The sequence below is a fragment of the Gopherus evgoodei genome, chromosome 6 (assembly GCF_007399415.2).
Source record: "Gopherus evgoodei ecotype Sinaloan lineage chromosome 6, rGopEvg1_v1.p, whole genome shotgun sequence".
NCBI lineage: Eukaryota > Metazoa > Chordata > Testudines > Testudinidae > Gopherus > Gopherus evgoodei.
Genome location: NC_044327.1, coordinates 104,493,063 through 104,507,877, shown reverse-complemented (window position 1 = coordinate 104,507,877; position 14,815 = coordinate 104,493,063). Strand labels below are relative to the sequence as shown.

General features: G+C 40.4%; 1 protein-coding gene across 1 annotated transcript in view; it reads left to right on the top strand.

Annotated features, from left to right (window-relative positions):
• The window catches only part of PARP8 (poly(ADP-ribose) polymerase family member 8), a 182,978-nt gene that overhangs the window by 144,907 nt on the left and 23,256 nt on the right, over positions 1-14,815 (top strand). The window contains exons 15-19 of the mRNA XM_030567250.1: positions 2,420-2,512; positions 7,365-7,490; positions 8,775-8,840; positions 10,121-10,188; positions 10,551-10,599. Coding sequence (XP_030423110.1) covers positions 2,420-2,512; positions 7,365-7,490; positions 8,775-8,840; positions 10,121-10,188; positions 10,551-10,599 — 402 coding nt within the window. The remainder of the gene's footprint in view (positions 1-2,419; positions 2,513-7,364; positions 7,491-8,774; positions 8,841-10,120; positions 10,189-10,550; positions 10,600-14,815) is intronic.

The following is a 14,815-nucleotide window of genomic DNA, read 5'->3' as shown; positions in this document are numbered from 1 at the left end:
AACCTTAATTGAAAGGTATGGAATCTTTAACATAGTCTTTCTTTCAGAAATGTTCATTAGGCATTGAAGTTAAATTGTTAGCAAAAACAAATACAATGCAAAGAATTTTATACAGCCTGACTTAAAATCCCATCACCTCTTAACAGCTCAATTTTTACTCTCCTGCTTCTCATGATGTCATCATTTACACAGGCTCCCTAGTATCACACTTTGAAAAAAGAAGTAAAAAAGGACACATGCCCAATTTTCTTCCCCTTCGTATGTCACTTTTAACTTGCGTAATAACTTATTACACTGCTAAAGGTGGGCAGACTACAAAGCGAATTCAAAACACTATGAATTCTTTTGCTTTATGGCAAGCATAGCTGAACTTTGTCAGTGCCTTACTGGGTAGTGAAATTGAATCAGAGAACAATTTTGGTTATTCATAACAGTCAAGATAGGAATTCTTTTATACTTTCCTCACTAATGTGATGAATAGCGAAGTCACCTTTCAAAATGTGTAAGGATAGGAATAGTGGCAATAATAAATACCTTTTGTGTAGTGTGCAGTGGCACAGTGAATTGGATCATGTTGGGTTTAGCCTGCTACCTAATGCAATGTAACATAGCAGATGAAATAAATCAAATATATGACACACTATTAGACTTGAACGATGATACCTCTTCTAAAGCAACTGCAGTGACAACGTTTCAGTGCTGATTTCAAGTGGTTATTTAAATAAAAAATCTTTGAAACCAAACCAGTGCATATTTTAAGGGCTATGAAACAAGTGAGCAGAACTATAGCATATGCTTATTACTGGTGAAGTAATTTCTTGAAACAAAATCCAACTACATTTTATGTTTGTTTGATGCAGCATTTGGTACATTGTTCGTTTCTGCTGAGTGCTCTCTGTTGGCATGAGTGTCTGAACTTAGATATTCTTCCTTTATTACCATGGCAGTGAAAGACTCATAGTGTTTTAGTGGTAGATTTTCAGTGGTACCTGGCATAATAGCTTCCTGTTTGACATAATTGTAAGTTTCATAGTAATTGTTTAATATATAATGTACTCGCCAAGCATAACTGACAAGTACATGTTAGACCATTTTTATGTTGAAGTAGAAATTTCCTGTTTATTTCAATAATTTCCAACAAGGGATCTAACCTATTTTCATATGCTTTTTTACCTCAACTAACTGTTCACTAATTCTTGACTATTTAGATTATAGACAACTTTGGCCTTAAATATGTGAATCTAGTAATAATCTTTCAGTGGTGAGCAAGGATTTGCTAATAAAATGTGAACTATTGGAAAACCTAGAGAGCCTATTCTCTTTAATTAAAACTTAATTATGTTGATTTTTTTGTTTCTATCCTTTTTGCTTTATGTGAATCTGCATACAAGGTTTATTTTGTAAGTTGGGGTGTAAATCTACAGCGCTGTTGCCTGCTGCTCATTAAGTCTCCATGTGGACCCTGCTTCCGTGTACTAAAAGTTCCATAGTTGAAACAACAGCAGATCAAAGCACACTACAGATCTTTTACTATGTGGCAGCAGAATCCACATGGCCACTAAGTGAGCAACAGGCTAGAGCGTTGTAGATTCATACCCCAGCTTGCCATGCATTAAATCATCATATGGACAAGACCTATAATTGTTACTCAGCCTTGATATGTTAAATTTGTTTCTCTTTTGTTAAATAACTGTAACTGAATCATTATAAATGAATAGTTTCATGAAAGATGGAGGTGTCAGTCACAGCTCCATAGTTAAGGATGAATTGAATTTTGCACTTAAGGCAAGGAAAAATGCAGTGTTATCTTCTTCAAACTTACAACAGTTACTCTATGAATACAGAATGAATTTTCTGAGGATTTACAAGTAAATCTTTAGTTTAGGAATTAAAATTAAAGTAGGTGTGTTTAAGAAATTTAGCACCCACTGTTTGACCTTTTCATTTGTCCCAAATGATCTCACTAACAGAATAACAGACACTGATGGAGAATTTTTCAGTTCTGAAGAATAAAAGTGAAGAATTACTATTAATCATGCAGGGGGAAAGTATTCAGTGTAGCCTGTGCAGAAGATTTCAGTGGGTTTTAATTATTTGGAAAGTTTTGAAGAGTCTGATAGAGCAGAGTTAAGGTTATTTGGGTGCTCTTGCTGTGAATTTTCATACTGTAAAATGTTTGGATTTCCTTTAAATTTAACCAGAACTGTGAAAATCCTGAGTTTATAACACTTGGTTTTGGGATAATTATAACATCCCTGTAATGCAATTTGCCCTAAATTACTGATATGTACTCTCAACATTTATGGGAATTAATATGCATGGTTTATATTTATATTTTAAGTGGTACATTGAAAAACTAATACTTACAAATTGGAATAAAAACACAATTAACATTTTGTTGTTGTTGTTTTCTCCTTAGCCCACAGTATGTGAACGGGAGCTGTGTGTTTTTGCTTTCCAAACTCTAGGAGTAATGAATGAAGCTGCAGATGAAATTGCCACTGGGGCTCAGGTACAGCTATATAATGTTAATGGTGTTGAATTTTGTATAACACATCCAATAATTTCTATTAATCCGTTTTTGCTAATTTTCTTCATATCTCTGCTGTTCGCTAACTCTTATGTACTCCTTCACAGTGTGCAGAGACCAGTAGAGATGTGATTACATACTTTACTGTATAGGCGGGATATTCTAACGGTACGTCTACACTATCTGCCGGATCGGCGGGTAGCGATAGATCTATCAGGGATCGATTTATTGTGTGTAATGTAGACATGATAAATCAACCCCCAATCGCTCTCCCGTCGACTGCTGAACTCCAGCTCGGCGAGAGGTGGAAGCAAAGTCGACAGGGGAATTGGGGCCGTCAATCCTGTGCTGCAAGGATGTGAAGTAAGTGATTCTAAGTTGATCTAAGATACGTCGACTTCGGCTACGCTATTCTCGTAGCTGAAGTTGCATATCTTAGATCAATCCCCCCGCCAGTGTAGACCAGGCCTAAAGGTGCTCATTAGGCAGTTCCCAAATTCTGCTCCTGATGAAGCCTAGGGGACGTTTACCATTGATTTCAATGGTGGCAGAGTTAGGCCAATGCTAAGTGCTTTTGAAAATTGCATTCTTTCTTCTGCTGAGTTGAATTTGGTCACCTGGTTAGGTCTGGGCTCTCCATTTATCTTGTTGGAGATAATTCCTATTTTATCTTAAAGAGCAATTGTTACTCTCCGGCAAATGCTAAGCCCTTTTCTTTTCATGGTGTTGGGATACAGCTGTCCATTGTACATCTGTTGTTTTGATTATTAAATAACAGTAGGCACCATCCTGATCCATTGTTACTACACTGTTTTCTTCTCTCCATTCAGAGGAGCAGCCCTTTTAACATACCTTTGTTTTTTTACTCTAAATTTGTCTGTAAGTACTGGCAGGATATTGCTTCTTACCCTGTAGTTATTTGTTTTCTTCAATATTTTTCTTTAGAAAATCCTGTTAAATTGTATCTTCCAAATTGCCTTTTTAATCATATTTTATTAAAATTGTTTAAGAACTTTAATAAGTTGGGACAGTATCCATTACAAAGCCCCTGGGGGCTGAGTGAAGTATTACACACTGGTTGCTATATTCTTTCCATGGTTCTAAAAACAGATGTGTAGTGGCCTGATTTTCAAAAATGTGAGGACCCACAGGTTTCAATTAACTTTAATTGGAGCTTCTGAGTGTTCAGCACTTTTGAAAATAAGGCCATTTCACTTTGATTTATATATCCGATTTTGAAATTCTTGTCGTCTTCCTTCTGTTACCCTTTCAATTAATTCCCTAAGGTAGCCCTCACTAGGTTGTAATTCCCAAGATTCCCCCAGCTCCTTTTTTAAAAGCAGGTGCTGTACCAATCAGTCATCAGAAACAATCCTCGGCTATGGCCAAAGAGCACACAGCACATCTCTTGGGGGAAGAGTATAATGGCACCTCCCCCAGTTCTGAGCATGCTTTGTACTGGCCTGGTTTCCTGTTTAATTTAGAGCAGACTTCAAGCTGCTCTGAATTATACCAGCTGCCAGTGGTCCCAGAGAGAATCAGTGAGTGGTTAGTAAGTTCAAGGCATGTGCCAATATGCCAATAGCAGGGTGGGGAGTGGTATAGGAGTCATGGCTCTGTCTCTGCACAACTAGAGGGTGTTGCTACACTGGAGTGATCCATTCTTGGGTAACTAGGCCAACTTTAGAACCAGAATTCACCAGTTGTGTGGCATAAAGCAGCAGCACTACACTGGAGGATTTTGGGGCACTGCATTTAAAGATTTAGGGTCTGATCCTACTCCCAATGGGAGTTTTACCATTGACTTAATTGCAAGTTGGTTCAGGGCAGATATCCCGAAATAAAATAACAAATCAAGTATTTTCATATCCTCGAAAATCCAGGCTTATGCAAAAAGTAGAGTAAAGCAGGATTTCTGAGGATTGGTGCCAGGGAGAAAGATTAGAGTTTCACTAGGAGTTGGTCACCTAACTCTCTTAGGATATGAATACTTGTGGCACCTTAGAGACTAACAAATTTATTTCAGCATGAGCTTTCGTGAGCTACAACTCACTTCTTCGGATGCATAGAATGGAACACACAGACAGGAGATATTTATACATACAGAGAATATGAAAAGGTGGAAGTATGCATACCAACAGGAAGAGTCTAATCAATTGAGATGAGCTATCATCAGCAGGAGAAAAAAAATTTTTGAAGTGATAATTAAGATGACCCATAGAAGGTGTGAGGAGACCTTAACATAGGGAAATAGATTCAATTAGTGTAATGACCCAACCATTCCCAGTCTCTGTTTAGGCTTATGTTAAGTTCTCCTCACACCTTCTATGGGTCATCTTAATTATCACTTCAAAAGTTTTTTTTCTCCTGCTGATGATAGCTCATCTCAATTGATTAGACTCTTCCTGTTGGTATGCATACTTCCACCTTTTCATGTTCTCTGTATGTATAAATATCTCCTGTCTGTGTGTTCCATTCTATGCATCCGAAGAAGTGAGCTGTAGCTCACAAAAGCTCATGCTGAAATACATTTATTAGTCTCTAAGGCGCCACAAGTACTCCAGTTCTTTTTACTGATATAGACTAACACGACTGCAACTCTGAAATCTCTCTTAGGATATGTCTACATATTGAGCTGGGGATTGAGGAGACACATTTACACTAGCTTGCTAAAAATAGAATGTAGCTGTGGCAGCATGGGAGGAGCTAGTTATCCAGAGTTCATGCTCATCAGGTACTCTCGGTACGTACTTACGCCACCATAGGTACACTTGGTTTTTAATCAATGAGAGCTAGCACAAGTATGTTTCCTCACACTGGGAAGCACACTGCCAGCTCAAAGTGTTGACATACCATTAGACTCCTTTGAGAATCAGCACAGATACCTAAGTCTGAAAAGTTCTCCACGTCTGCAGGTTTTGTAAACTGGGAAGAAAATAGAGCATCTTAATATTTACTGTGAATTTTAACTTTTCATTAAAAACCTGGGGGAGGGAGTTGCTTAAGTAGCCTTCTTGTTCAGGACATATGAGGTCTCCAGTTATTTCAATTGCCAGAAAAGTTTTTATCAGAAGAAGATTGTTCATTCATGCCAAGATAGCAGAGGAGGAGAAGGGAAAACAGTGTGACTCACTATCGCACAATTCCTTCTGTCTTTCCTGATGATTCTCGTTTTCATTCCGCTTCTCTAAACGGAACTCAATTTTATTTCCCTTGAGTGATTGGATCTGATAACTTTTAGAACAACTTGAATGATGAATCAAGTTACAGTCCATCTGGAATGATCGGCGGAATTACAAGTACTTCTTAAACAAAACTCATCTCATCCTCAAACTTATTTTCAAATTATGAAATTTCTGATGCAAATTTTATTTAAAACTGAGTGTATGTTACATTCACAAACACATGTACGTGCATTAACCTGGGGCAAATTCCAGGAGATAGTGCACGGCACAAACATTCCAAGCTATGCTGTAGTCTCTGTAGCAGCAAGGAAGAAGAAACTCTCAGTGTTGGCCATGAACTGTTCCACTATTGCAAATCTAAAAGGCAGTACTTCCCATGGTTTTTACAACCCTGTTCTCCAGGGGAGCAATGACCTGTGGATCTGTGTGGTGCAGATCCACCAACCTTGTCTTTGCACCCATCCCCCATCCCATTCTTGCTTCATCCTTGAGCAAGATTGTGCACAGATATGCATATCCCTTGTAGAGCTTTCTTCGTCCCTCCTAGAGCCTCTGGGGTTTCCACACATGTACAAGAGGAATTAGGGTTTGCTCCATGGTAAATCAATATACTCTGCATTACAGTATATTTAGGGCCAAACCTTGGTCCCATTTTGGGAGATTTTTGTAGGATTTGTACCTTAGGGCCTGATCAAAAGCTTATTAAAGGGGCTGTAATTAAAGCCATTAGTGCTTTAATTACAGCTGTGTTTACTCTATACTTTAGAAACACACAGTTTTTAATTAAAATGTTCTTTCCTACTTGTGTATAATATGAATGCACTGTATACAACAGATGGGTTTCTGTCAGTTCATGAATTGGTTTATCAATTTTCTTGACATACTGCTTATTCCTCCACAGTATTACAGACATTTGTCAACTAAACCCAAGTTTCTTCTCAAGCAAAATTACTGCAACATAATATTTATTTAATCCTTGGACTCTGCGCACTCACAAAATGCCTCAAAACCACTGTAGACCAAATTGTACCTTATGTAAGATCCTCAAACATATAGTAAAATGCATATTTTTGAAATGAGAAATTTCATTTAACCCTTTAGGGATCTGGAGACAATGATTCAGATAGTTCATCTAACATGTAGCATTTTGTTATACCTGAACAAAATGCAGTCTATTATTTTAAGTTTAGGGTACAATTGTGACTTCAGCTACACTACCATGCAACTATATACTTTGTAAAATCAGATGCTACTGTATATCCACAGCCATATTGTACAAGCCATTCAGTGAATAAAGCTAGTGAATCTGAGGCATTGTGTTCCACAAAGATTTTCAAAACTGGCTTAAGTCAAATTTCAAAAGATGCAGACTAAAATATGAGTATGAAATCACTTGCAGGCAGCTGTTATTACAAAATGCGGAATTACCACTCCTGTGACTTACTGTTTTCAACAAATATTCAAGCATTGGAATTCAATCAGCGGTCCTCATTGGTATAATAATTAAAGACACAACATCAAACAAGAAAATTCTATGATGCAGGAAGACTGAAGATAATTCTGGAGAGACAAATAAATTATTGAATCCCAAAATAAATAGTTTTCTGTGACAGAGCCATTTCTTTATGTATGATTTTCTTTATTTTTAGGTGGTTGATTTATTAGTATCCATGTGTCGATCGGCATTGGAATCACCCCGGAAAGTTGTCATTTTTGAGCCATATCCTTCCGTAGTTGATCCTAATGATCCTCAGGTGCTGGCCTTTAATCCAAGGGTAAGTAGTTGTCTCTTCAACAGGTAAAGTTTGCTTTTAGTCATGTGTTATATTTCAAAACCAGGTCCAGTTCCACAAAATAATGTGTCTTCACACTGACAGATATAGATTTAAAATGCAGTACATGTACAACAGTGTTGCCATGGAGCCTATGAAATGTCGTTTTGAAGCTGTCTAGAGGTAAACGTTCAGTCTCTCTGTTTGTGGGTGCAAATTGTGGATGCAAAATTTGTTTATCTGGGAGCATATTACACACATCAAAGCAAAGTTGGTCTTTGGGAAAATTTAACCATGTGTCTCTTAATCCGCTTATTTTTATTTTACATTTCTAAAGTTCTTATCTGTAAAATGATTATATTCTTAAAATATTAATTTTTAAAATAATGATTATACTTGAAATGTGTGTAATACTTTTCATCTTCAGAGAGTTTACAAGCAATAACTAACAAAGTAAAAACAATGAGGAGTCCTTGTGACACCCTAGAGACTGACAAATGCCTTTGGGCATAAGCTTTCTTGGGTGCCCATATAAATTTGTTAGTCTCTAAGGTGCCACAATGACTCCTCATTGTTTTTGCTATTACAGACTAACACGGCTACCACTCTGAAATCTAACAAAGTAAAGAGTATTGCCTACAACACAATGCTAGACCTTTCTATTCATTTTGAATGAAATTCACTCCTTGCAGGCAGAGGGCTTGCAGAAGACCAATGCAACCAACACAGCATTTAAATCCCACTGAGGCCCCATTTTAACTGCTTAGGTGGGATCTATGGACGCTCTGTATAAGGGTAAATTTCACCTTTTTTGAACAAAGGCCAAACAGTGGCACACTAACATTTCCTGGGGGTTTTAACTGATTCATTGCTGGCCCTTCACTTCACTCATCTGCTCCCATGTTCTGTTGCACAGCAAGATGCACCACTGAACCTGATATTTAAATAACTGTCAGACTCATAAATAGTTATTAACATTTGTTGATAAATTGATCTTATTTACAAAGTGGATTTCCTTATTTGCAGTGGATTCTAGTGAATTTAAACAAAAGTAACTGGCGTCAGTTGGCCTTCCAGACTTTTCCTGGGTTGTGGATGAGTTGATGAGTGGGGTGGAAGAAGAATATTGGATATAGCGATATGAGAGGCCTTGGGTTGAGGGTCATTGGTCTTAATTGTTGCTTTATACCAAAAGTATATGAACTCAGAGCATTGAATGAGTATGCTGATATATAAAAGAGCCCCCCACCAAAAATTAATATATTCATTTATTTTACATTACATCAGAAGAAGAATTATGATCGAGTCATGAAAGCATTGGATAGTATTACTTCTATTAGAGAAATGACACAGGTAAGTATAAGAATCTTTTAATATCTTAACTGTAATTTACCAAAGGATGTACCTGCTTTTATTTGTTGCTTTTTTGAGGGAAGAGGTTGGTACCTGGCATTGTATTTTTATTTTTGCTGCCGAGGTGCAACAACATAAAAATACGTGTTAAAAATAACAAACCTAGTATCTAGATGGTGACAAAATAAAACTGATGGAACAGAACTCTGGTCACTGGAAGCATAAATAAGAGATAATATCTGTGGAATGGAACATTGTAACAGAATAATGGCCAACTGCTGCTTCATGCATTTTAGGAAATAGCAAGGCCAAGCCAAGTCTTTGATTTTTCAAAGCAAGGGTCATTGATTTTGTGACAGTATACTATGGTGACGGCTTTATTTCTATTATAACTAGCACTTTGTTCATTTAAGTGAAATTGAGAGGGATTAGGAGCCAGGGCTCCTGTGACTTAGATCGTGCAGCTTCTGAATACTCACTTTGGGACAGATTTTGATACCTTTGTACACTACCTTCGTTGAGTAGTACTTTACTTCACAAATGGTCCCACTGATGTTAACTGATTACTAGCAGTGCAGCACCACACTACTACCATGCTGTTAAATAGATGTAACCTCACCAAGGTTTGTAAAGCTTAGTTAATCTAAGTTTGTACAATATTTTTAGATTCTGAAATGAAAAATGATGCATTTACAAAATACTATTATAATTTTAGTATAAGAATTAAGCTACTATATTGCACATTGTATTATCTAGTTGCCATTTTAATACTAGGATGAAGTATAATTATTGCTGGACTGAGTAGATTTAAAGGGCTACTTCATGATCCTAATATAGTCAGTGGGAGTTTTCAGTGTGAACATTATCCGGTCCAATATTGATTTTACCTATTTAATACCATGAAGCAGTTAAAATAGCCATGAGTGAATTACCACAGAGTACTTTAGAGAGGCTTTGTTTTACTGAAGGTCCAGTCCAGTTTCCTAATGTCAGAGCCAAATACTACTAGATGGCCTCTGCTGTTCTTGCTGTGACCAGCAGTGTTAGCTCCAATATACTTGTTCTGAAGCTACATGTAAGCTTATAAATGCTACCCCAGGGAAGAGAATTGCTGTAGTAATTCTTGTTGTTGTCAAGGCAGTTATAGCTGTTTAAGGCTAAATGTCAGTAAATCTGTGATGATGAATCCAATGTATTCATTTATTATAGATGAAATTATGTATAATGTAATATATACAAAATTTTAACCAGCAGTAAAGAGCATAATTACTGTTTTCTAGGCACCATATTTGGAAATAAAGAAGCAGATGGATAAACAGGACCCACTTGCGCATCCTCTTCTGCAATGGTAAAGAACTGACTTACATTAAGATAAGAATTATTTCAGTACCATACTGAACGAATAGTCATTTTATTATTTTTAATTTGGTGTTAGTTGGCCCTAAGAATTAATATTGGCATTTACAATTATTTTTCTGGGAGCTTTTAGGACCTGATCCAAAGCCCACTGAAACCAATGGAAAGACTCCCACCGACTCTAGTGGACTTTGAATCAAGCCCTTGACCAGCACCATGCCTATGCACCACTTAAGTAGAATAAATGTGATTCATAGGCCTTCAGCTAGCCTCTGTCAATGGCCATTAATCAATACTTTCCTAGAAGAAAATTTTGTATTGATACATACATTTATTTATTTTTCTTTATTTCAGGGTTATTTCCAGTAATAGGTCACATATTGTGAAACTACCAGTGAACAGGGTAAGTTTGGAGTTATTTTCTTTGTATATTAATATGATGGAATTTCAGAACTTTGTTCCTATTTAAGTCAGCAGGAGCATTACCATTAACTCCAGTGAGAGCAGATTCAGGTCATGATGAGTGCTTTTAAAAATCTCGCTTGTGATATGTATGTGAGTGTGTTGTTTATTTGTGTGAAGAAACAACACAGCCTTGGTAATATCTAGTTAATTTTCTTAGTATTCATCCTGCTGTTCTCATTCATTACTTCAATATTTCACACTAATATAGATCCTTTTGAACACTTTGTCTCTTTAGGACATGAATTACAGATTTAGGGGTGTGTTAAAGACAGTTTTGCATGCATAGACACAAGTAGATGTACTATAAAAATGAATCAGTAGCTATGGCACTCTGATCTTTGAATTGAGTTGTTCATTCCTAAGTACAGTATTATGCCTCTGATTTTGTTTATAATACACTGAATCTGTGGCCTTTCAAATCAGAGTCTTAATTCAAAGCCACCTGAAATGCTTTCTGGAGTGGCTCACAACCATGAGTGCCTACTTCAGAGCAGACTGTCAAAAGCAGAGCAGACACCCGAAACTGTTGGTACAATCTATAAATAAATCTGATCAACCCAGTACCAAGTGTGAACTCCCAAAGTACAGGCAATTCCTTTAGACACGCCAATCATAGGAGTCACTGGTAATCTCCTTAGACACTCCAGTCTATCTTGCCACCCAGACAAGCTGGACTATATGATAAATGGTCACTTATACCAAAAATCACAAAATATTCTAAGTTACACCTGGTCCCAAGAGACCAATCACTCACGCAGGTTGATTTGCATCCTAGATCTCACACCAAAGACAACACTGGTAGCCACTTCTATAGTAAACTAACTAATGATTTATTAGCTAAGAAAAAAGAATGAGAGTTACTGAAAGGTTTAAGCAGGTAAAAATAGATGTACAATTGAATCACAGTTTATCATTCCAAATGGTAGCAGAGATGGTAGCAGTAATCTGCATTTTCCAAAAGTGTCTTGGGGCTACCAGAATTATTGTGGGGATCTCTGTCTTGTCATTCATTTATTCTGCCCTGTTAGAATCCAAACAGTCCAGAGATGAAGAATTTTTCCTTGTGTCCATATTTTCTTCTCACAGAAAACAAGCTGGCAGGGTCACTACCCATGTGGGCTCTTTCTTTGAGGGTGGAAGAGAGAGGAATGTACTGCAATTAAATACCCATGGCTGAAGCCTGCGCTCTAGACCCTGCGAAGTGGCAAGGTCCCAGTGCTTGGGCTGCAGCCTGAACTCGGAAGTCTACGCTGCAGTGAAACAGCACCTGAGTCATCTGGCATGGGCCAGCTGTTGTTGTTGTCAAGGCCGTTATAGCTGTTTTTATTTGTAGTGTGGACATACCCTTAGAGTCTTTGGTCTCTGATCATCATACACAATAACCACTTGCCTTCAAATGCACAAGAATTAGCATTTTCCTGTTAAAGTTCTTCATTTGTGTTACACAAAGCTGCTTTCTTCTTCGAGTGCTTGCTCATGTTGATTCCATTCTAGGTGTGCGCGCACCCACATGCATGGTTGTTGGAGATTTTTGCCTTAGTGGTATTCGTAGGGCCGGTAGCGGCGCTTCCTTGAGTGCCGCACCAGTGCGTCGGTATATCACGCGCCACAGACCCTATGCCCTCTCAGTTCCTTCTTACCACCTGTGGTGATTAGTTGGAGCACCTTTCCTTGCATAGGAAGGGCTGGCAGTTTCATCTCTACTGACTTTGAGCCTTAGGGCCTTGTAAATAGTTTGTTGATAGTAGTTAGTGTTAAGTAGTTGCTAAGTGCAGTTACAAGTTAGAGTCCAAGTGGGGACTTTGCCCCATGCGGGGCATGCACCAGGCTCCCAGGTTTAAGCCCTGCGCGGACTGTAACAGGCCTATGCCTGTAAGTGACCCGCATAGCAGCTGTCTCAAGTGCTTAGGGGCATCACATGTGAAAGACAAGTGCCATATTTGTAAGAACTTTCAACCCAGGACTCGAAGTGGGATATTCATTTGCGGGCTATCCTCATGGAGTCTGCCCTTCGTCCGGCTTCCAAGCCGTCCTGCTAAAACTTGCCGAATACCTTGGCCTCAGTGCACAGTGCGCCCCTGGCACCAGGGTCTGCCCGGCACTGCTCCCCATCACCAGTGCCCAAGAAGAAAGCAAGGAAACACGGCTTCCCAGCACCAGGAAAGAAGGGCCACAGGGAAGGGTTCAGGCCACCTGGCCACTCCAGAGCCACACGTCCATGCCTCCCTGGAGTCCTTAGCCCCTCAAAATGTCCTCCATTGACTCCTGGGAGCAGTACAGGACCCAAACCCATGATGGCACCAACGCCTTCCCAAGTTCCCCACGAGGGCAAGCTAGCCCTTAGGGAACAGTGGAGCACCACTGATCCCTGGAAATGAGAGAGCGCTCTCCACCTCCACGCCGCAGATCGCCGGAGTCGCAGCTCAGATGCTCTGGGGCTTTCTCTTGGTCACCAGCACCGTGATCGTGGTCCCCACTGTCTCAATGCAGATCACCTAGAGGGAGGCACCCATCTCCAAACTACCGGCACCGTTCGCCTACCCACCGGTCGTCCTCTTGGTGCAGATCTTGGTCACCTGCCCCGTGGGAATGCTCCCTATCACGTCTCCAGTCCCACAAGACTGGCACCAATCCTTTCGTGCCAGTGGCTACGGTCAACAGGCAGACTCAGGCATTGATGTCCCCACTGTGGCCTCTGGAAGGGGATTCCTCCAGCACAGAAGGGCAGTTCAGCCCCTCGCCCAGACTCCACCAATGCAATTGGACATCCGAGGCTACATCGACGCCTTGGTGGCATGGCCAGTGGCCAGTGCAGTGGCCTTATTGGAGCACGTGGGAACTACCTGTCATGATGATGCCTCCCTCGCACCGCTCATCTGCCACCACGTAGGAGCAACAGCTGATGGCACCAGCTCAATGCATGAGACCCGCTCGGAGGTTGGAGTAGAGAAGACAGTGCCCACCTCAAAATTCCCCTCCCCCACAGGAGATGATGCCCCTGAGCCTCCCCCAGCGGTTCAGTCATCGTACTCCTCCCCTGATGAGGTGATCACGGGACCCTTGAGGGCCAGCTCCCCAGACGATTTTAAGGAACCTCAGGCCCTGCTTCAATGGGTGGCCAAGAACTTGGACCTAGAGATAGAGGAGATGGCCGAGCAGGTGAATACCTTGTTCAGTGTCCTCTCAGCCTCTACCCCAGCACATGTCGCACTACCAGTACATGATGGGGTCCTAAAAATTGCCAAGACCCTCTATCCATCCCTCCCACCTCCAGAAGGCTAAAAAGAAGTACTTCATCTCAACCAAAGGGTTCAAGTACCTTTATACCCACCCACTTCCATGCTCGCTGTTTGTCTCTGTGGCTAATGAAAAGGACAAGCAGGGGCACACCTGTTCAACTCCCAGAAATAAAGAGGCCAAAAGGTTGGACATTTTAGGGAGAAAAATTTATTCAACAGTCAGCCTGCAATTCTGGGTGATGAACCATCAGGCCTTCTTGGGCAGGTACATTTTAACTTATGAGATTCCCTCCATAAGTTCAAGGAGTCCCTCCCTCAAAGTCTGGAATTTGGCACCCTAGTGGAGGAGGGCACTATGACAGCTAGGTGTTCCCCTCAGATGACATGGGATGCAGCACACTCAGTGGCCAGGGTGGTCACATCGGTGATGGTCATGAGGTGCAGCTCCTGGCTTCAGACTGCTGGCCCGTCACAATAGCTGCAGACCTCTATCCAAGACCTCCCATTTGATGAGAACAGTCTCTTTTTGGAGCAGACTGTTGCAAGCCTGCACAGACTGAAGGACACTCAGGCCACCCTTTGCTCTCTGGGCATGCATACGCCGCAGTCTGCTCAAAAGCAGTTATGGCCGCCCCTTCCACCAAGGCGTTGGCAGCCTCATTAAGGGCCTTCAAGGAGAAGGGATAGAGACATAAGCTTTAGTCGTCGCTGCCCTTCCTCCTCCTGCTCATCCACTCAGCCCAGCCCAGCGAAGCATCCCGGGACCAGAAGCACTTGTTTTGAAGGTGCTCTCAAAAGCAGCACCCCACTCAATTCCCCAAATCCACCTTGTTCTTTCCTCGACTGTCTTCATCCCTACCTTATGACCTGGTTTTGGGTCACCTCGGACCTCTGAGTGCTGGATATAGTGTCTCA